At 35.1% G+C, this 23929-nt stretch overlaps 3 protein-coding genes across 3 annotated transcripts; 2 read left to right on the forward strand and 1 right to left on the reverse strand.

Annotated features, from left to right (window-relative positions):
• Nucleotides 1-7049, reverse strand: LOC126691444 (uncharacterized). Its single transcript, XM_050386492.1, has 3 exons — nt 6411-7049; nt 3121-6064; nt 1-23 (listed from the first exon to the last, which is right to left on the reverse strand). Exons 1-3 carry the CDS (start codon nt 7047-7049, stop codon nt 1-3), a joined length of 3606 nt encoding a protein of 1201 aa, XP_050242449.1.
• Nucleotides 7050-13594: 6545 nt separating this feature from the next.
• On the forward strand, nt 13595-14972 carry LOC126690926 (UPF0481 protein At3g47200-like). Its single transcript, XM_050386032.1, has one exon. The coding sequence runs from the start codon at nt 13608-13610 to the stop codon at nt 14970-14972; it is 1365 nt and encodes a 454-aa protein (XP_050241989.1). The 5' UTR covers nt 13595-13607.
• A 5200-nt stretch (nt 14973-20172) lies between these two features.
• On the forward strand, nt 20173-22770 carry LOC126691445 (protein FAR1-RELATED SEQUENCE 5-like). Its single transcript, XM_050386493.1, has 4 exons — nt 20173-21024; nt 21173-22306; nt 22404-22490; nt 22609-22770. Exons 1-4 carry the CDS (start codon nt 20173-20175, stop codon nt 22768-22770), a joined length of 2235 nt encoding a protein of 744 aa, XP_050242450.1.
• Nucleotides 22771-23929: the final 1159 nt, after the last annotated feature.

Below are 23929 nucleotides of genomic sequence, written 5' to 3' on the forward strand. Positions count from 1 at the left end.
CTAAAGAAGATGAACAGACTTTTCTGAAACAAAATGAGAACTTAGGTAGAACGACAAGAATACTAGCTCTTATACCAATTTGATGCAAGCTAAGACCTGCTAGATAGGCTAAATCAAAGATTTAACCTAATGATAGGATGAATAGTTTAGGGATGCCACTAAATTGGAGGTAGCGGATGTCACTCAACGCTACTAATCGTGGATGTCACTTAACGCGACCAAGTCACACACTTGATTGTTAGGAGGAATCACTCAACTCCAAAGCAACGACACTTGCAAATGATTTTCTAAATAGAAACTTTCTTTCCTTCTTCTGATTTCTTATTAATAATTATCGGTGAATACATTGCATGCGAAATAATAAAGATGACAACTTCCAATAGAGATGACAACTCCCTAGACTGACTTCACATCACCCTATGATCAGATTTATTAGGTTGGAACAACTACCAACAAGACTCATAATTAACTTTGAGTTCACTAGGCCATATGCCCGCCAAAGTTCGATCTCCCACCACCATCAAACTACTGTAACCCACAGGTAAAGTTTTTTTTTTTTTTTTTTTCTTTGTTAAAATTTATGAATTAATTGTTATTTAAATTTGGTTATTTTGGTCGGGTTGATATCAATTTAGGTGTTTGGATTAAATTTGATTTTGATTAAGGAATCTGGGTAAGAATGTTTTATTTTGGTTGTATTTTGATATAATTATATTCCATCTTCCCAATTAATTTTTCCTTTCTCTTCCATCTTTTTTCTTCAATAGCAGAATACTGATTTTCTGTGCCCGATAAAGTCGTTGGGTCTTTTGTAAAAAGAATTACTCAATCAAGGTTTAAGGTTTGGCTACCTTTTACCCTAATTTCTCATTTAATTTTTTTTTTCAACTTCTTGAGTACTGTTTTGTCTATTATTGTATTAGTTAGATTTTGTTTTTGTTTAGCGGTTTTTGTTAGATCTGTACTTTTTTTTGTTTGCCCCTGAAATTTGAATTGATTTATGTTTTATCGTATTTTGTATTTTGGTTAGATTTGGTTTTTATTTGACAGTTTTTTTTGTTAGATTTGTAATTTATTTTATTTTTTTCATTTGCCCCTGAATTTTGAATTCATTTAATTCTAGCATTAAAAACACTTTAAAATTATGTACATTTCAGGTCCAAGACATTAACTTTATTTTTGTACACAAAAAAATTTAGAATAGTCATGAAGGTTGGTGAGTATCAACCTTGATTTTAATAGAAAAATATAAAAGCTTAGGAGTGTAGATTTATTGATGATTTTTTCCAAAGTGAAATTATAGTTTCCCTAGAATTATTTACTGCCTTTAGAAACAAACAAATAAATAACAAAGATTTTGCTAAACATTTTTTCACTGCATATTAACAGATTATTTACTTAGTATGGTTGTATGGTTTAACAGTAGATCTAAATTTTGTTGAATTGTTCTCCAATGTATGTAAATCAGCAGTTTATCTATAAATTTTCGTATTTGAATTTATGAAATTTCAAGTCAAATGAGTCCCAAGTGAAAGGAAAAGAGTTGAAAATATATGATAAATTTAAGAAACAAAGAAGAAAAGAAATAGAGAAAATATACCTTTGTTTGAAAGAATTTCATCTTCTCAGTTAAAATTAGAGTAACAATTTTTTGAATATGACAATTTTTTTCATAATAGCTCTTGTTTAAGGATCTATTTTTCATGGAAAAAGGGACTTATTATAATTGTGATATCAAATGCTTCGGGTTCTTTCTCTTTCAAGTTTGTTTTCTTTTACTAAATTTTTTTTTTCTTTTTTTTTTTTCATTCTTTTGCAAGCATTGTATATGATTGTCATTATAAACATGATAGAGAATTATATTAAGGTCACCTAATATATGTGTTAGACGAAGATGACTTTACCACTTTTATTTTTGCGTAGAAATTGGTTATATGATTTTATGCCATGGTCATAATTTTTGTGTCTTTGATTATTAAAAAAGTGAAACTTTTCCACAAAAAAAGGCGAAATAAATAAATTCTTGAAAATCAAATGCATGATTTAAAACCCAACCTAAAATGTCACACCCCAAAGAGAGAGAGAGAGAGAGAGAGCATATGGTCAAGTCATCTGTACTGTTTCTTTTTGCAAAAACATATACCCAATCAATTTCAAAGGCCTGGATAGCGTGATTTTCTTTCTTCTTCAAATCAAGGTATTTTATTTATGTTTATTTCTTTTTATTCCCGTCCTTTTGTCGAATTCAGATTTACAAATTCACAATATTAGGAACTACCACTGATAATTATTTTTTCCATTTTTTTTCTCCTGAATTTGGGGATGAAATATGAATTTTCTTTGGTTATTTTAGTTGTATTAGTTTTGATTCACATAGTTGAGTTAGATTTGATTTTGTTGTGGTTGTTTGGTTCTCTCTCGAAATGTTTGTCTTCTACAATAAACCCTCTCAATTTTATACATCTTCTTTTGTTATATTTTTATAGATTATAGAAATTACAAAAACAAATTGATTTTAGTCTTGGTTTTACATTATAAAGAAATGGAATCTAAACAAAATCTCGCTGAAATTTAATAAATAGAGTGTTTCACTCCAATATATATCGTTTGATTTAATGGGAGAACGACTCTAACACTCTACTTTGTTTGGTTTGGGGTTAGAAACAATTAAATAGGGAAGTTGATTGAAATCACTAACAGATACATAATTTGCAGAATATGACTTAGATTTGATTGATTTGTAGTTGGATTCGTATTGATCGATTAACATGCTTGGTTAATTCATTAGACACATATGCCGATTTTAGTTGTATGATTGTTTTGTATACTTTAATCAGTTTTTTTCTTCTAAAAAATATAGTTGGCTTATTTGGCTTATTTGTAATATAGTTGGCTTATTTTTTTTTATTTTTTTTTTTTGAGAATCAGGCCTGCCCGACCAGGCCGACAAAAATTATTTTATTACTGGAATGTCAGATACAAAAAAACGATAAATATCCGTAGGAACGGAATTCATCCAAACTAAAGTAGGAAAAGACAATCTCGCTCGTCTAGCCAACGCATGTGCTAAAACATTGCCATGCCGACGCGTATGAGAGAAAGAATAATATTGGAACATACTGACTGAAGACATAATGTCTTGAACTAAATGACCCACAACTGGATGCTGAAAATTTTTCTTCTTTATAGCTGAAATAGACTCTTCTGAATCCCCTTCAAAAATAACACCACTGAAACCACACTCACGGACAAACAGAGCAGCCCGCCTTGCTGCCATAGTTTCCAGAGCAGCAATGGATGAAGGCAGGGGAATTATTTCAGACAGAGCCGCCAAGACCTCACCCAGCGAATTACGCACCACCACACCAATTCCAGCAGCTCCCAGATCGTCGAAAACCGCTCCGTCGAAATTTGCTTTCAGCAGCGCTGCATCAGGAGGCTTCCAGATGGCCTTCCGCGCCACCATTTTTGTTTCTGGTTTTGCACAGAATTGTTGAAAATCCGTCAGCTGCTTCTGTGCCAGCTCCGGAATCTTCTCAAGGGGAGCAGCAACCTCATTAACTCGGATTTTGTTGCGCCGATTCCAGATAGACCAACAGATCATTATGAAACCTTCAGCTCCACGTGGATTCTGCAGCGCCAACCTGAAAAGATCAACAAAAAATAAATTTTGATTCGTTGCACTCCGCAACTCATCAAAGTTAGTACCCCATGCCTCCTTCACCTTCTCACACCCCCATAGAGCATGAAACACTGTCTCAGGCCCCCTGTTACACCCCGTGCAGCTGCTGGACAGAACCACTCTTCGCCTAGCCAAATTCACCATCGTGGGAAGGGACTCCGAGCAAGCCCGCCAAGCAAAAGTCTTAACTTTGCTGGGCACCTTCATTCTCCATAAACCAGACCACAACCTCCGGTTTGCCTCATTTGATGATCCTGACGGTGAACCAGAGAGCTCCTTGGCACACACCAGTTGGTACCCAAGCTTCACCGAATACTGGCCATCCTTAGTTTTTGGCCAAATCAACATGTCTTCTTGTGGGATAAGACAAAGAGGGATGGACTTTATTTTCTGCACCTCAAATGGCAGAAAAACTCGCTCCAACAGATGCACATTCCACCAACCCGTATCAGCATCTATAATGTCTGAAACTCTCGACTCAGCAGATAACAAAGAGGGGGGAGAGATCACTTTGCCTGACCCATCACCAGGCAGCCAACAATCATTGTAAATCCGGACAGATTGGCCGTTCCCCACTCTATATCTAGCACCTTCAGCAATTATGTAGCGTGCCTTAAGGATACTCCGCCATGCATATGACCCCGTTTTGACATGTGCTGAAAAAATGTCCCCCGAAGGAAAAAACTTTGCCTTAAAATCCCGATAAAAGAGAGATTTTTGGTCATGAACCAGCCGCCAAACTTGCTTAGCTAACATGGCTTCGTTGAACTTCCTAAGTTCCTTGAAACCCATTCCGCCTTCATTTTTTGGCATACACAAAGACTCCCAATTTTTCCAATGAATCTTTCTTCTCTCACCACGTTGACCCCAAAAAATTTTTTTTATCATAACCTCAATCTCATGGCAAAGGTTCACCGGTAAAAGAAAACAACTCATAGCAAAAGATGGGATTGCTTGCACAATAGCTTTCAATAACACCTCCCTACCGGCTTGTGACAAAAGTTTCTCCTTCCACCCTTGAAGTTTCCCCCAAATCCTCTCCTTAATATAGATAAAACTCTCCTTTTTCTTCCTACCCACCATAGCCGGCAATCCTAGGTACTTTTCATACTCCTTTACCTCCGGCACCCCTAGGTAGTTCATCAAATCTAATTTGGTGCTCTCAAGGACAGATTTACCAAAAAAAAGATTTGTTTTTGAGCCATTTATTTTTTGCCCGGATGCTCTCTCATATAGGGATAACGCCACTTGGATTGCTTGCACATCACCCATCCTTGCCCGACAAAAAATCAAGCTATCATCGGCAAAGAATAAGTGTGAGATTTGTGGGCCATTCTTACAAAGCGAGAAGCCCCTTAAATCACCCCTAGCCACGGCTTTATTGAGCAACCCATTAAATCCTTCCGAGCACAACAAGAAAAGATAAGGGGATAGGGGGTCGCCTTGACGAATCCCCCTAGTAGGCTTAATGAATCCTCGGGGGAACCCATTGATCAAGAAAGAGTAAGACACGGATTTGATTGTAGCCATAACCATATCAACCCATCTCTCATGGAAACCCATCTTTCGCATCAACTTCTCCAAAAAAATCCACTCAACCCTATCGTAAGCCTTACTCATATCCAATTTCATGGCCATAAACCCCTCCTTCCCCGTTTTTTTGATCTTCATATGATGTAATGTTTCAAAAGCTACCAAAATATTATCCGAGATAGCCTTATCGGATTGAAAGGCACTCTGGGATTCAGATACAACATATGGCAACAGAGTTTTCAAACGGTTAGCCAACACCTTAGAAATTAACTTATACAGAATGTTACATAAAGATATAGGCCTAAAATCAGAAACACTTTCGGGATTTTTTATCTTGGGGATAAGGGTGATATGAGTATGATTAAGACTAGCTGGGATAGAACCTGAATTAAGGCAGGAAAGAACAGCACAAGACACGTCATCACCAATGGAGTCCCAATAGTGTTGATAGAAAATGGGGGGCATGTCATCCGGGCCTGGCGCTTTCAGAGGTGCCATCTGCTTAAGGGCCACATCCACCTCTTTCTTAACAAAAGGTTTCACCAAATCCGCATTCATAGAATCTGAGACAACCTGCGGAATATTCTCCAATACCTCCTCCAAATGAGAAGGATTTGAAGTTGTGAAAAGCTCACTGTAATAGTCAATAAATAATTGAGCAATTTGGTCCTCCCCATCAACCCACTCCCCATTTTTGTTTCTTAAGCGTTTGATACAATTTTTCCTATACCTCTGAGAAGCTTTACCATGGAAGTAACGTGTATTTTGATCCCCTTCTTTAAGCCAATGCAACTTGGAACGCTGCTGCCAAAGCTTTTCTTCCTTAATAAGAAGTTCCCTTAATTCAACCTTCAAGGCATGTAACCGGTCCCCATTTCCACTTCTCACCGCCTCCCCCTCCGCCACTTTGATTTGTTTTTTTTTTTTCCCCAAGAGCCCGAGATATATTACCAAAAGATTCCTTACTCCATTTTTTTAAATGCCTCTGACAATTTTCCACGTTAGTCTCAACCACCGACATCGGGTTGGGAGAGAAAAAAGGGCTCTCCCAAGCGGCTTCCACCGTAGAACGACACGCCTCATCATTCAACCAAACTTGTTCAAACCTCCATGGTCTTTGATTTCGGATTTGAAACCCCTCCATATAAATACTTAAGGGTTTATGGTCCGAGAAGACCGTGTCAAGATGAGTTACTGAGTATCCCGGAAACATAGAAATCCATTCTTGATTAGCCACGGCCCTATCAAGACGCTCCCAAACCATAACACCTCCTGCCAACCTTTTACACCAAGTGAATTTTTGGCCACTAAACCCCAAGTCGGCAAAACCACATTCATCCAATGTGTCCCGGAAGTCCCGCATCTGTACCTCCGGTCTTGCTCTACCACCTTTCTTTTCATGAGACCTTAAAATCTCATTAAAATCACCCGAACAAAGCCAAGGAAAGGAAGAATTTCGGTTCAGATTTTTTAGGACAGCCCAAGACTCATGATGTTTGTGAGTCTCGGGATTACCGTAGAAACCCGTAAACCTCCAAGAGTTTTCCTTCCCTGAATTAATCACAGCATCAATATGATTTATTGAAGAAGACACTACCTTAACGTCAAAATCAGACCTCCACAGAAGAGCAAGACCGCCCCCCTGACTTATTTTTGAAACAACAAACTTCTGATCACAAACAAAATTCCGCAAAAGAAACTTCAGCCTATCTTCTGTCAGCCATGTCTCGGCCAAGAACACAACCGCAGGATCTTGTGCCCGGACCAAATTCCCGAGCTCTCGAATTGTCTGTGGGTTCCCAAGCCCACGACAATTCCAAACTAGGACACTCATGGCTCCTGGCAGGACTGAATATCAGTCTCTGCCAATTGAGTAATACTTCCTGACTTCGCCTGAGAAACCAAACGTTTTTTGTTAGGTAACTCATTTGATTCATGGAGTAGAGAAAAGGGCCTTTTTAAGGATGAGTTTTGGACTTGCGAAGAGGCTGCCCCCTGAAGTGGGCGAGAAAATCTTTTCCAGGTACCTGAATATGGAACAGAGGTATCGGTCAAAACAGGGACATCAGTGAGGGTCGAATTCTGTAACTGGAAAGAGTTGGGCTGCTTAAGTGAGTCACGTGCTTGGGGCGTGGGGCAAGGATCACTACAGACAGAACAAATGCCTTGAGACTCGTTGCTTACATCCACGTGGCTAAGGGAATCAAATTTGGAAATTTCGGCGTCAATCTCCTTAAGAGTTTCCGAGAATAAATCCCTGTCATTACTCTGTTTCTGACCCGTTGGAATTTCCAAAACTGGCTGGGATACTGCTACCGTAATTTTTGGAATAGAGCTATTAAGTTTGTCATGCGTTACTCCATCCATCCCAGCAGATGAGTTTGGATTTGAAACGGATACTGCATTAACTAACTCCTCAACATGCGCCTTTCCCTTAACTGAATGCTCCATCGGCGCCTCTGAATTAATTCCCACCTCCATAGCCGCTGCATCCACCGGACACTGTGACAGATTATCCGGCTTCGAGAACCGGTTCTCATAATACCCCGGAACGTAGATAACGTCTCTCCCTGCAGAGGTGTACGGAGCGGCTCTTAAACATGGCCCAAATTGTTGATTTTCAGTCTTGAGAGTACCCTTACTGCTAATCCATAATTCACAATTTTTTTCATCATGGCTTAGACCACCACACCAGTAACACAAATTCGGAAGGCGCTCATACTTGAAGGAAACCCAAGACTTGCCCCCTCCTTCAAGGGTAATAACACGGCCCCGGCATAGCGGTAAGTTAATATCAAGAGTAACTCGAACTCTCATGAACTGACCCCCATCATCATCGACTGCCCCAGAAGATTTTTGCACTTCACCGATAATATCACATAAGCATTCAGCCATATGCTTCGTCATATACCTGTATGGGATGTCATGAACCTGCACCCAAAACGTAACCTTATTAAAGATTAATTCACGCACCGGGGATTCACCATCATACCTTTGAATAACAACTAGGTATTTGTCGAAGCTCCAAGGCTGATTTTTGATGATACGGTCTACATCAGGGAGGTTGTCAAAAACAAAAAGACACTTATGTTCTCCCAAGCGCCTAACTTTAAAGCCATTTGTTGATCTCCATAGCTGCTTAAATGTTCTAGCCACCGCCTCCATTATCAAGAAGCGTGGAGTAAGAAATTTGGCAGCCAACATATACTCCCCAGTACGATGGTCCGCCCGCATAGTGTACCCAGAATTTTCTTTTTCGGACAAAGACAAGTTATCCCAACTAGCTGCTAGGTCTTCCATATCAAAGAACAAGTTGGAGAAGAAAAAAAATGAAAGAGAATTGTTTCCCAATACCCCAGAAAAAGACACCCACTAGTCTCGGCACACCAGTAGTGAGACGAGAATGGAGACAAATAGAAGTCAATAACAAAACAACACACCAGATAAAACAGTAGAATAAGAAAACAAACACTCTTTGTAATAAATTTGACTTATTTGTGTTTGTGTGGTTTTACAATTCAGTTTAGCTCAATGACAACATTGTGTTGGGTTTTGAGAGATTTTAGTTTGTAATAGTGAGGGTTCTATAATTTGCTAATTTAAATTTCAAGCCATTATTGTATATTTGATTTGTGGTATCTAGTATTTTAGATTTTCAGTGTTTGTGGTTAAGCATATGATTCATAACGGATTTCATGCACTATAATTGTTGATTTTCGAGTTTTTATAGATGATTTATGGTCTCCACCATTTGTCTCTTCCGGTGTTTGTGGGTTTGGTGTTTTAATGTAATAATTGATAGTAGTGGAATACCTATAATGCTGAAGTATGTATCTTAATTCTTAAAATTTTAGGTACTAATTCTAAATAAGTTGGTTTCTAGTCAAAATGATTAGATATGTAATTTTTATGTTTTTTTCCCCCATAAATTAGTTCATTAATATAACGCTTAATTTCATTTTCATTTTCATTTTCCAAGTATATATACTCAATTTTGTGAATTCAGTATGCTACTTTAATATGAATGGCATTCATTATAACCACCATGTTCCATTTTATTGACCACTTATATACTAAATGAAGACAAAAATATTAAATTATGCTGTTAAACTTGAGTTCGGTGTTTCTCAACCTTCAAATATTTTTATTTTTTTTGGTTCATTTATTTAAACTTGCCATGTTTTATGGATTTTAGATAATTATACTTGATTAGCTGGCAGACAGTAAATGAAACCCAAAACTTCTATATTTTTTCCTGTGATGTCATGGTGTATAGGAACTCACTTTCTAGAGCCTCATTTACATTGATGTTTATCAGTTTTCTTTTTCAATGACATTCTATTTTCCAATGTATTTTTGTGGATTTATCATCTCTGGCTTATAAGACTGTTGGTTAGTATTCAAGAAAACTCTATCTCATTTGTTGATGTTTAAAAAAAAAAATAGCACAAATACAATATAAGAAGAATTTCAAATGCGTACTCTTTGATTTTGATTAAAAAAACAAATGTTAAAATTAATTTTAGTCATTTACCATGTTATAATAGAAACAAAAATGGATAATACAACAGTAGCACAATTAAGAAGATGAATGATAATGTTTGAATCTTTCTAATATTTGTTTAAATCTTTACAAATTCGACGGGTTATAATGTTTGAGCCTTTGTTTAAATATTTACTAATTGCTTGATTTTGCACATTACTGTCTATTATTGAATAAGATTTTAGATTCTGTTCTTCTGATTTATATATAATAAGTTGTCATTGGAATAAGGAAATTATTATAAGAATTTCTTCTAAATAGCTTCAAAGTCAAAATATAGTACAAGGAATGCAATCTAAATTTGAACTTGATTTAATGTTAACCATTTCTTGAGGCACCATTTAATTAGAGAGTCAATCATTGCAGGACACAATAGATAATTTTGTAAGAGAATTAACGAATTAATGAATACTCCATCGAAAAATGGAGATTGCACAAACCCCTTTCGAATGTTCTCCATTCGGTTAAATTATATTATCCCACTACTAGAAATTCAATGTATTTTATAGATAGCAATACCTATTTTAATGTATTTTATTTATTGAATTGTTTGTTGTAAAAGAGCGGAAGCTCAAATTACCAAAATTGATTGTGAAAATATTTTAGGCTTATGAAAGATCTTCAAACTAACAATAGGAACAAAGAAAATTAATTAAAAAAAAAAAGACACAAAACACCAAGAATTACATGGTTCGGCAATAGCCTACATCAACAGGCGACGACCAACACATTTCACTATAACAAATTTGGGATAATACAAACTAGTGTAGAGGCACTCTCACAAACCAAAATCCCAAATACACCCAAATAGCTCTTTCTCACAAATACAAACCAAAGAACCAAAAGTTCACAAATACCAAATACCAATACCAAAAACCAAATGCAGATTTTGCACAAACCAAAGAGAGAATCACAAATCAAATCCAAAAGTTGCAACACACTAAGAGAGAGCAAATCACCAAATCACAAAACCAAAACTTAGCAACAACAAGCCTCTCTTACTATTTCAAATTGCAACCTACAAATATCAAATAACCAAACAATAGAAAGCCTCTTTTTCTCACACACACTCTAAATTTGCTGCAACACACTCTGTTTATATAGGATATTCAAGTCAGCAATGATGCAAGTCCTTCAAGCAATAGAATTTGTAATGCGATTTCCTTGTGTCCACGTGCACCATACTAATCCAAGCAAAAAACAAAGTCTACTCCAGGTATAACTCTAAATCACATGGCAATCTCTCAAGGTCGGCTAAATCAAATCAATCTCATGTTGGACTCCAAAGTCAAGTAGAGTTCCAAGACTAATAGGAGAACAAGTCTCCTTCACCACATGAAAAGAGATCCAATTCAAGTGGACCTTCATCAAATGACAAGTCATCCAAAACAAGGAGTCCTAGTTCAATTTAAACTTGGCAAAAAACAAGTGAATCCACTTATAGTGGAATTACTCCCATATAGATCATATATGTGCATAAAAAGCCCCTAAATTCAAACCATATCTCTACATTGTTATGTTAAGTTATTGTCTTCCAATACTTAAAATGTTCCCGCAGAATAAGATTCTAAATTCTTCAAGCTAGAGCTTCAATACCTCACAATCAATCTATCGTGTTTCACATTTAACTCATTGTCTGAGGCAAAGAACGGCATAACATCGTTTTACGTACCTTTTTCTCTGGAAAAAGATAACCGTCAATAAGAAACCTAAACGGTTTTATTTATGATTGATAGTTTGATACCATGCTTGATGCCAGAGATAGAAACATAAGAATTTTTATCGCAAAAGTTTATACGAAACTTGCTATGTAGGTAAAGACTATTTCACGTGATTATATTTTTACTTTTTAATGTTACATCGCATATTTAATCTAACGAAATTTCCTGGTTCAACAAATTCCTATTTAAAATCATATAAATATATATATATATATATATATATATAAGCTGGTATAAAAGCTAAGACTTCAATTGCATGTTTAATAGCAAGCATGCTCAATGGATAAACCATAAAAGCAAGTCATTATCAATAATTAGTCCAGAAAAGTATCCCATGTAATGAAACCCAATGAGATCTTTAAAACCAGGGATGATATAAAAATTACAGGGAATAACCAATGAAATCCTTAAAATCACAAATGATCTAAAAAATTAGCTGATGTAAAACAAAATTTACAACAAGAATTGAAAAAAATAATAATAATAACGTACGTATCTCTACAATCATGAGCCAATCACTCACTTTTTTCATTAAAAGGGGTCATTGAACTACTTTTTCTTTTGGGTGGGGGGCTCCTATTTTCGTAAACCAAACATTTCAAATGTCCCCAAGCATAACCGCAATTGTTATAAGCTTTATAAATCAACGGCATAACCTACTCGCCTCTATTATTGGGAGAGTCAAATTTCGAATTCTTCCTCTTGATTCTTGTAATTAGGGTTGTAATTATGAATAGCTCAATCACTGATTCACAGTTCATGAATAAAGCTAAGTTTATACTTAAGTTTAAGCTTGATTATTAAATCAGTCAAGCTCAAATATAATAATGTGGCTGAGAACATAATGCTTGATTTGACTATACAAAATATTATATTTTAATATATATATATATATATATATATATAATTGTCTAAAAATATACTTACATAGATTTGAAATTGATTGTATAAGTTTGTGAATATATTCATATGATACCAAATTATTATTTGTAATTTATTGATAATATAATTAGTTCATTCTTAATAAACATTCATAATATATGAAAATGTGAAATATTTTAGTCATGATTTTTCTATATATAGAAAAGAAGCTCACCCCATTACAAAAAAAAAAAAAAAAAAAAAAAAAAAAAAAAAAAAAAGAAAAGAAGCTCACGGACAGAATTGAACTTGTACCTTTTCTTTTTTTTTTTTTTGAACTTGTACTTTTTTTTTTTTTTTTTTTTTTTGTGATGAGCTCTGGTCTAGCTTGTGTTTGAAATAACAATTAAATAAATAAGTTTGAACTTTTAATACTTGGTTTTGCTCAACTTTGCTTATTTACAACCCTATTTGTAACTATAGAATTATACAAAGTAAAAAATAAAATAACTACGAGCCTCAAATTTCTTTTGCTTAAGTTTCCACATAAAAAAAATTGTTGAGCTCCAAATAATATTATCACAAATATTAACAATCCAAAATAGCACTTACACACAAGAACACAAATACCCTTTTTCTTTGAAAGGAAAAATCACGAGACAAACTCCGCTATTATCAAATCAATTATAATAATTTTTGTGTATATCTCACGACTAAAAAAAAAAAAAAAAAAAAACCCTTATTTTTCTTTGTTCTCGCACACAAAAATTACCTTTATGAAGGACAGCAATTCTTTTTCTTTATTTTTCAATTTGCGGACACCCTTCTTTTTTCACTGTACAGCACCGACCTTTCTTTTCCTTATGCGGCACACACAACGAAAACCACATATAAACCTTATTTAAATAACCCCAGCCGCAAACCCATCCTAGTAGCACACAAATACAATATCTACTTGAACTAAGAATGCTAGTAGGCCATGGAATAAAAATACAAGCCCATATGTGGGCTTTTACTTTGTGGGCTGGACCATGTGCTTTATGCACCCAACAAAAACGACGCAGGACAGTAATTTACAAAATTCAATTTCCTTCTTTGGAGCAAACTTGCTATGGCCGGGAAGGACCACGTTATTTCCATTGAGGGATTTTTCAGAAGAGAAGCCGGTGCCTGTGAAACAAGCAGCGCCGTCACTGAGGATGCCCAGACGCACAGCATTTCTATCGAATCTACTTCTACTAACCTGGAGGCAAAGATTAACACAGTAATGGAGGCAAGAAAAAAGGTGACACCATCCCCAGCACCAAAGATACAAAAGGTTATATTCGTGCTGCGAGATCACAAGGATTTCAAGACGCACTATGAGCCAAAAGCAGTATCACTTGGTCCTATCCATCATGGTATTGACAAGTACCAGCTAGGAGAGCAGTACAAGCTTGTGTTGACATATGAGTTCGTCAAAGGTAGCAAAGAGAAGATAAACTACTTGTATAAGAAGATTGGGAAGAAAATCAATGAACTGAGGGACTGCTTCAAGAAGGAAGTGACAAAGAGTTTTGATGATGAGGACCTCATTTGGCTGTTGTTGGTGGACGGCTGCGCAATACTACAATACATATACTGCGCAGCTAAGAATAAGTTCACAGAGTTGAATATAAAACCAGACAGCATAGCCTTTACACGACAGGATTTGTTTTTGCTTGAGAACCAGCTTCCTTATCGTCTGCTCAAATGGTTGATGAGCTGGAGTGAGAATGAAGCTGACTTGAAGGAATCGATTGACAGTTACATTGATAGTCACGTTACGGTACCACTACCGGAGGATCACTCATCAATTCTCCGTTGCGCCTGCCTGAGTTCGTTATCGTGGTATCTCTCGCGAAAATCTAAGCAACACTCAAAGAAAAAGAAGGATGATGGAGATCATGTACATGCCATCCATCTTCTTGATCTTCTAAGGAGACGTCTCCTGCATAAGCATCAACAAAACAAGCCAGGGAAGTCAACAAAACACGTCTCTAAGGACATGTCTTTGCAATCCTATCGCAATTTTCAAGAGCTTCGAGCAGTAGTTATTCATGTGGAACGTAGTAAAAAGGAAAATAGTTGCTTGAGGGACATTTCTTTTACTGCACTCGGTTGTTTGGGATTCCTTTGGCTTCCTCCAATAACTGTGGATGACTCAACAAGGCCAAAGTTTTTGAACTTGATAGCCTACGAGATGTGTCTAGATTTCCAAAATGACTTTGAGATCACCTCTTACATATCCTTCCTCGATTCACTAATCGACGAAGCCAATGATGTTAAGATGTTAAGGAAAGCAGGAATACTCTATAATTGCCTTGGTAGTGATGAACACGTGGCTAAACTCTTCAATGAGATAGGTACTGGCTTGGTTCCTAACAGCGAAATATATAGCAATGTCAGAGTGCAAATTCAGAAGCACTACAAGAACCAGTTGATGACCTGGTTGGCTCAAGTCTGTCACGACCATTTCAGCAGCCCCTGGGCGTTCTTGGCTTTCTTTGGCGCATTGTTAGCACTTGCTCTGACTGTCATTCAGACCTGGTATGCTGTCAAATCTACTCCAGGACCATGCTATAACTTCTGCAAGAATTTTACTCGAAACTAAATATGCAAAAAAGGTAAAATTTTATTTGTTGTTATCCTTCCAATTGTGTCTAGCTAGCTGAGAATTACATATGATTTCTAGGAGAAAATGAGCTTTTACTCTTATTTTTTAAAACATTGAACACAATATTTCTATTTTAAAACTACATAGCGAAATGTCCCTGTTTTAAAACTCGATTTTTTCAAAATTGAGTTTTAATGTAGAACTCAAGTTCCTTAAATAGTACTCAAGTTCATTAAACTTGAGTTTCTTGAATAGTACTTAAGTTTCATAAACTCGAGTTCCATAAATTTTTATTTTTATTTTTTTAAAAGTTTGATTGTCTATAACTTGATTTTTTACAAAACAAGTTTTATATTGAAACTCAATTTTGAGAAAATTAAGTTTCAAAACAAGGACATACCTTTATATAGTTTCAAAATAGAAACATATCGTTAGATATTTTAAAAAATAAGGGTAAAAGTCTATTTTCTCCATGATATATATATATATATATATATATATGTATGTATGTGTGGACACGCACGCCTTTTAGACCGCTGTTTCCAAATAAAGAGGCCTTAGGAATTCTAATAGTCATGATTTCGCATGGGTCATCCTAGGGCCCCATCATCTTAGGCTATGTTTGGTTTGTGTAAAATATTTTCCGGAAAATAAGTATTTTCTGGAAATGCTATTTACGGGAAAGGAAAATACTTTCAAGTGTTTGGTTGCATTCTGAAAAAATGTTTTGGAAAATATTTTCTAGTGTTTGGTTGTGTTGCTGAAAATAATATAGAAAACACATTTTCTTCTTCTTTCTCACATTTTCTCAGCTCCCAAACAAATATATAATCCCATTTCTCAGTAGACAAACATAGAAACAAAACCCAATCAAAAAAAATTCATCAAATCCGGACAAATTCATCAAAACCCAACCATTTCTCAATTGCGATCAGTGCGATCGGTGCCGTCTCGGTGCGATCGCACCGATCAGACCTGGTTCAAAAGGGAGAGGGAGATCGAGAAAGAGAGAGATCGGCGGCACGGCGCGGTGCTACGATCTGGGTGCGCGATCGCGCGGCACGGTGCTGCAATCGCGCGGTGCAGTACTGCGATCTGGGTGCGAGGTCGTGCAGCGCAGTGCTGCGACGATCAGACCCGGTGCTGCGACGATCGAGTTGTTCTTTCTCTCTCTTTCTCTCTCTCTTTCTCCCTTTGCGCGTCTTCTTTCTTCTCTCTTTCTCCCTTCGCGCGTCGTTCCGGAAGTGATTTGAAGATAAAATAAAAACGGAAATGCTTTTCCGGAATTAGAGAGCTTATTTTACGATCAACGAATATTATTTTCCGTTTGACCCAATTTTCCGAATCAACCAAACAGCCTATTTTACTGAAAACCACTTCCGTAAATGCTTTTCACCCAAAACAAACACTGCCTTAATAATTTGTTTACCTTGGTGTTGAAGTTTGCATGCAATCAGTCAGGGTGATTGTACTTTCTAATTTGATGTAATTAACGTGTGATTTTCTCAGAGTTTCTATGTGGTGTGTAATATATGTATTATATGAAATTAAGTTTAAAGAAGAATTTTCTCCGGAAAAAAGAAGAAGTTTAAAGTAGAATTGTGTTTTGATGTGTCCCGTGCCAACACTGTATAACTATCATTACTCATTATTAATTGCTTCAACTTAATGCTAGGTTCTCGTCATCGCACAAAAGTGGAGACAGTTTGAGTAATGAATGATTATCTTCATTTCTGTGGCCGAATATTCAATGACTTATTTTTTTCATTTTCTTTTTTTAGAAAAGTGAATGATGGAGATAAATGAATAAAACGTAGGAAAAAAAAAGTACTTCCCTCCTCTATGTTTAGAGTCACAATTTCTCTCGTTATCTTTGAAATCAAGCAATTTTCCATTCTATGTTTAAGAAATAAGCAAATATGCTCGATCCGTTATTTTTTCAGTTAAATTCCACAGATCACAATGATTACAAATGTAATTTAAGAAAAGAACAATTTACTCCTCGCCTTTTTCTCTTCCATGTGATGTAAAAGTAAGAAGTCAACACCGTACCGTTTTGGTCAGTATGGCCGATATTTATCTTACCGGTCGGTGAAATGGTACAGAAACACTTACATTTCGTTCCGCTTCAAATTTCAGCCAATACTGGACTGTACCGGCCTTACCGGAGAAAATCAGTTGTTTCGGCCGGTAAAGAAAAAACCAGAAAAACATACCACTAAAAAAGAAAAGAAAAAAGCCAAGAAAATGTTATCGCCACCGCTTTCAGCCTTGCAACCCTCTCAGTTTCTTCTTCTAGCACTGTTTTAGTTTTACAGCCTTCTTCCCGCCCCTACTTCTTCTTCTTCTTCTTCTCCTCTGTTTTACATGTTTCTCTTGTGGGTGTACTGAAGATCTGGCTGGAAGGCATGCCAGGTTTATTTCCTCCTTGTTTTGTACGCTGACCAGTGCTCTTTTCAATGCAAAAGTTAAAAAATACTCCTATGTATTAAAAGTGAGTTTCTAGGACACGTGGTTGATGGGAGGGTGTTAAGAGTTTGGAAAAAGCTTTGGGTTTTGCCTTTTTCAATGGAACCGGATCCTCTCCATTTCAAAGTGAAATGGAGAGGCTCCAGTTCACGGTGGGGATTGAGTTCAAAATTATCAAGGGCTAAAAAAGTGCCACATCATTTAAAATGAAAACACTACACTTAACCCCAGTTAAACACTTAAACCGGAGGATTTATTTAACTCAACCGGACAAAAATAAACTTTTTGGAGGGAAAAGTGAAACAAAGTTAGAGGTATATCTGTGCACTAAAAAAACAAAAAAAAAACCTTATAGGAGGGAAAAGCTTCACAGAAGGTTAGAGATATATCCCACGTTAAATGCTTCATAGATTTTAACCAAAAAAAAAAAAAAAGCTTCACAGAAGGTTCAAAGAATGTAAGGCATCTCTGTTTCTATCTTGCCATCCCACGTTCAAAGCTTCACAGATTTTAACCAAAAAATAAAAATAAAAAGAGCTTCGCAGAAGGTTCAGAGAACAAGTTCAGCTTTAAAGCATCTCTGTTTCTATCTTGCCAAAATAGAGGTATATCCGTAAACTTGTTTATGCTTATCTTATTTGATGTTTGATCATTTTTCTGCATTTATATTGTTGTCAAGGAGCAATAGCCTAATACAGAGGAGTGATAATCACCAGACAAAGATCTTTCAATAATAAACATAGGGACAACACATGGGCAATTATTGTTCAATCTCACCACCATTACCCCCAGATATTGACAGGGACGAATCAATCAAAGTTTTGGAAACCCAAATAAGCAAAAAAAATTAAAGGAAATCTTTTTACCTGCTGCTCAATTCCAGGGACTTTAAGCACTTTCTTATTCACCTCTCTTATAATGTAAGAAAAGCAGTAAAAAATTAACGTCGTAGGCAATTGTTGTCATATAATAATAGAGAAACAAGATATAATGAATGAATAAACAAGACTAAACTCTGAAAACTGACTATGTAATTCAAAAGAAACTATCCAAAGAATAATCTTTTCTCACCAATATTGCCAATGATGAATCAAGAAAACAGAACACTCAAATAGCAATGAGATTACCATGATAAGAAACTACATAATAAGAATCACAGTTAAGACTTACAGGTCCCTAATGGTTTGATCAAAGACCTTCTTCATTGTAGCTGATGTTCAAATAAATTTTTTCAAGTCAGGGGGTTCATTTGAACCCCCTAATATGAACCCCTAAAATGTATGTGCAGCTGCCCCTGATTACTGAACATAAGAAAACGAGTTTTACTCACAAAAAAAGATAGCAAGTGTACTCTAGTCATGGCCCTTATGACCAATGAATATGTCTTTTTTAGTAGCTTTTTTGAAAAAAAAAAAAAAAAAAAAAAAAACACCTGCCATTAACACGTGCAACTTTGATATTTAAATGACTAATTGTAGAGATTTGCTGATAAGGGAACTTTATCAAAGTAAATTTGTCACTCAAAAAGGTAAGTATGTTGTCAAATACTTTGTGATAAATCTCACCATACTTTATAATTAAATAAGATTGAACATTGAAATTTCTGTTTAGACCCCAATGTGAATTAATGAGCAAAATTATCAAATTATATTGGTGAAGTGACCCACTCAGACAATTAATTTTTAACTATAGTTAAGCAATTAACAAATCAATAAGTAATATAAAAAGCACATTAAGCATGACATAACATTTGGTGATGAAGTGGAAAATCAAAGAAGAATATCTTTAATGGAGAAATCACTTCAGAAAGTAGATTAGGAAAGTATATTTTTACGACCTCACTCAAGCGAGAGACATGCAAAATCTCGGACCTTTAATGTTCCACTTAAGCAAGTTTACCATCTTGCTTGAGCACACCTCACATCGCACTTCATCGATCTTGACCTTCGCTCAAGCAAACCTTTTTAGTAAGCATTTCTTTGAGTAGCTCTAAATATAAACTAAAAAACTAACTAGATTTTCAAACGGTTAAAATTACATCAATAAATTTGAATTTATTACCATAAAATGTTATGGAATGGATCAACACTAAAATCGTTACACACATGATCCTAATTCATAGTGTAATCAATAAGTTTAGTGGCACAATTTAAAAAAATATATATATTTCCACAGCTGTTAATATAGTCTATTATAATCGGTTCATAAGAAAATAGTATCAATGATGAGTTTATGTGAAATTAAAAAATGATTACTTGTATGCTTAATGTGGATTATGGACATATATAGAGAGGTGATCAAAAAGATACTGTTGTGGTGTTGATCACAAGGTTTAAATATTTCAATTAATAAATTTCTCCTTTGAAAAGAAAAAAAAAATCTCATAATAAATAAGTTCTTTAATCATAATAAGAAGATTCCTTTATAATGATTCTTGATGGCATATTATGAATGCAAGATTTTAAAGAACATGTTTATTACTATCATGTTTAAATTGACTGCCCTTTGAGTGAGTTGAGTTGAAATCATGCTTGGTCATCTTGAATTTTTATGTTTAGTAACAAAGATATATAACATTTCTCTCATATGAGGTACATCCTCATTAGTATGTTGATCATTCATTACATCCTCATTTTTTTTTTTTTTTTTTTACATCATCTCTATTTTGAAAATAAATGATAGGTGAAAGTTATAATAAATTTATGTTCAATTTTTTCTAGGGATAATGATGGGAATACATGTTCCTTCTCATGTGCCCATGGAATCTACCCCATTTAAAGGGATGGAGTTTGAAGCGGATGAGATTGCATATGGTTTTTATAATGAATATGGCAGAAAGGCTGGTTTTAGTATTAGAAAAGAGTACGTAAATAAATGTAAAAAGACTGGTGTGGTTACTTCAAGAAGATTTGTGTGTGCAAAAGAGGGAGTTCGAGGCAAAGACAAGAGAGATCAGAATGTAAAGAATCCACGAGCAGAAATAAGATGTGGTTGTGAAGCACGTTTGGTTATTGTACTTAATCGAGATAGTAAAAAATATGTGGTGAGTGAATTTATTGCTGAGCATAACCACTATCTCCACCTTCCATCAACTGTGCACATGATGCCATCACAACGGAAAGTGGATGCAACTCATGCTATTGAAATTGATTTGGCACATGAATCGGGATTAAGACTAAAGCAATCTTATGAGCTTCTTAGTAAGCAAGTTGGTGGATATGAAAATCTTGGTTTTACCAAGCAAGATCATAAAAACTACTTACGTAGTAAGCGACAGAGAGACATGGAGCATGGGGCAGCTGCTAGCTTGGGAAGATATTTTAGTCGTCAACTTAAGGAAAATTCTTCATATTATTTTGCTACTCAATTGGACTGTGAAGAGTTGATTACTAATATTTTTTGGGCCGATGCAAGAATGATCATTGACTATAGCCACTTCGATGATGTAATAACGTTTGATACAACGTATAGCACAAATAGAGATGCAAGGCCACTTGGAGTATTTTTGGGTCTCAATCACCATAGAGAAACTGTTGTATTTGGAGGTGCACTTTTATATGATGAAACGATTGAATCTTTTGTATGGTTATTTGAGACCTTCTTAGAAGCAATGTCTGAAAAAAAAGCCAATCACTATTTTCACAGATCAAGATGTAGCAATGTCAGCTGCAATAAAAGTAGTCATGCCTGAGACATATCATGCATTGTGTAGTTGGCATATGTGGCAGAATGCTGAGAAACACTTGGGTCATTTACTAAAAACTAAGCCTCAATTTAACGCTGATTTCTTAGCATGTATCTATGAGTATGATGATGAAGATGAGTTTCTTACAGCTTGGAATGAAATGCTAGATAAGTACAATGTTCGTGAAAATAAATGGCTAATTGATCTATTTAAATTGAAGGAAAAATGGGCCCAAGCATATGTTAAGAGAACTTTCACTGCAGGAATGAAGACAACCCAGCTTAGTGAGAGTTTCAATGCTGACTTGAAGGATTGCTTGCGTACTGATCTCAATATAGTAGAGCTTTTCACTCATTTTGAAACAATTTTCAATCAAAAACGAGATAAGGAGTTAGAAGCAGAATACAACTCTAGACAGAAATTTTCAAGATTAAAGCTCAAAAGCTCTCCTATGCTTAACCAAGTAGCAACAATGTACACGCCTAAGTTGTTTGATTTATTTCAGACAGAAGTTGAAGAGGTAATGGCACTTTCCATCCTAGAACGCAATGTGAGTCAAACACATAGTTATGTGGTTGGAGTTTTCAATCAAAATGGAAAATATGAGGTCATGTGGAATCCATTAGATGAGACTCTATCTTGTAGTTGCAAAAAGTTTGAGTCATTTGGTATTTTATGTAGGCATGGTTTGAAAGTTCTTGATGTATTTGATATCAAGTTGATTCCTAATAGATATATCATGAAGAGGTGGAGAAGAGATGCAAAAGATGGAAGCGGAAAAAATTGCACAACACATAACATTAACTCGAATACTCGACTGGAATATGTAGATCGGTTTCGAGATTTATGTCCAAAATATATTCAATTGGTGAATGAGGCATGTGAAACTAAAGAAGGCCATAATATCCTAAGCTTAGCAATTGCAGATTTGAAAAAAAAACTTTGTGACCTTAGGAATTGCAAAGCTAATGTAGAAGAAGACATCATTAGGCCTTCCACTGATTTTGCAAACAAAGAAGATCAATTATGTGCTTCGATTACGATTGTACCAAAAGGGATAAAGAAAAGAGAGGTTTATCGTAATAAAAAGCGTAGGACGAAATCATGGTTAGAAAAGATGAGGAAACCAAAGGAAGGCACATCAAAGAAGCAAACAAAGAAAAGAAAAGTGCAGGAGGTAATCTTCAATTATCCTTATTTTCACCATTCTATTTTATTTTTACACATTAATATAGTATACTATTATTGTTACTAAACTAGTACAATTTTTACAGGAAATATATGCACATGACGTCATGGCACAAAAGCAAACTGAGGATATATCTTCTGGAAATATTACTAATTTTACACAACTTTTAATGGTAAAGATATTTACAATTATATATTTTATTTTAATATTAATAATAGTTTAGATGCATGATTTGATAATTTTAATACTAAGCTTGTGATATGTGTAATGTGTAATTGGATTTTTTGTAGTCGGCTTCTACAAGTTCTGCAGTACATCAAGGAGGCTCATCAGCAAGTGTTGCATTAGCATCACATTTAGAGAGTACATCAAGTGTTGTAGGCTCCAACGACAAAATTAATGGCGTTGGAGGTCTCTTGACTCAAGGACGTGTTGCAAGTGGAGGTCTCTAGTTTAGGATCATGTTTTATAATCTAGGACGCATGTCCAAATTAAGTGTTCTTGATTTGTAATTTTCCTAGTTTAGGACTGGAGTTTTGATGGTCCAAAATTTAGTCATATTCAAAATGTTTAGATTTTTTATTATTTGGAAAGAATACTTAATTTGCATGTTTGATGTATCTCTGCAAGGTGTTAATTTCTGCATAATTATTTGTTGCTACAATAATTGTTACTATTTTCTGCATAATTTCTGCATAATTACTGTTACTTTTACTGCATAATTACTGTTAAAGTTACTGCATAATTAATGTTACTGTTACTGTATAATTACTGTTAAAGTTACTGCATAATTGATGTTACTGTTACTGCATAATTGATGTTACTGCATAGGTCTGGTATTGCATGGCATAAATATGTTTTTCTGCATAATTGTTATGCTAGGCAAGAGTTGTTTTTACTGCATAATTACTATTAAAGTTACTGCATAATTATTGTTACTTTTACTGCATAATTACTGTTGAAGTTACTGCATAATTGATGTTACTGTTACTGCATAATTGATGTTACTGCATAGGTCTGGTATTGCATGGCATAAATATGTTTTTCTGCATAATTGTTATGCTAGGCAAGAGTTGTTTTTACTGCATAATTACTTTTAAAATTACTGCATAATTACTATTACTTTTACTGCATAATTACTGTTACTTTTACTACATAATTAATATTACTGTTACTGCATAATTACTATTGAAGTTACTGCATAATTGATGTTACTACATAGGTCTGGTATTGCATGGCATAAATATGTTTTTCTACATAATTGTTATGCTAGGCAAGAGTTGTTTTTACTGCATAATTACTGTTAAAGTTACTGCATAATTACTGTTACTTTTACTGCATAATTACTGTTAAAGTTTCTGCATAATTGATGTTACTGTTACTGCATACTTGATGTTATTGTTACTGCATAATTCATGTTACTGCATAGGTCTGGTATTGCATAGCATAAATATGTTTTTCTACATAATTGTTATGCTAGGCAAGAGTTGTTTTTATATGTAAGTGTTGCTGTGAGGAGAAAAAATTTATATAAATATGACAAGTTTTGAGCTGTATGCATGTTAATTGGTGTGTCAATTTTTCTTTTGCATGAGTTTTACAATCCTTATC

Source organism: Quercus robur, chromosome 7 (genome assembly GCF_932294415.1).
Source record: "Quercus robur chromosome 7, dhQueRobu3.1, whole genome shotgun sequence".
In the NCBI taxonomy this organism is placed as follows: domain Eukaryota; kingdom Viridiplantae; phylum Streptophyta; class Magnoliopsida; order Fagales; family Fagaceae; genus Quercus; species Quercus robur.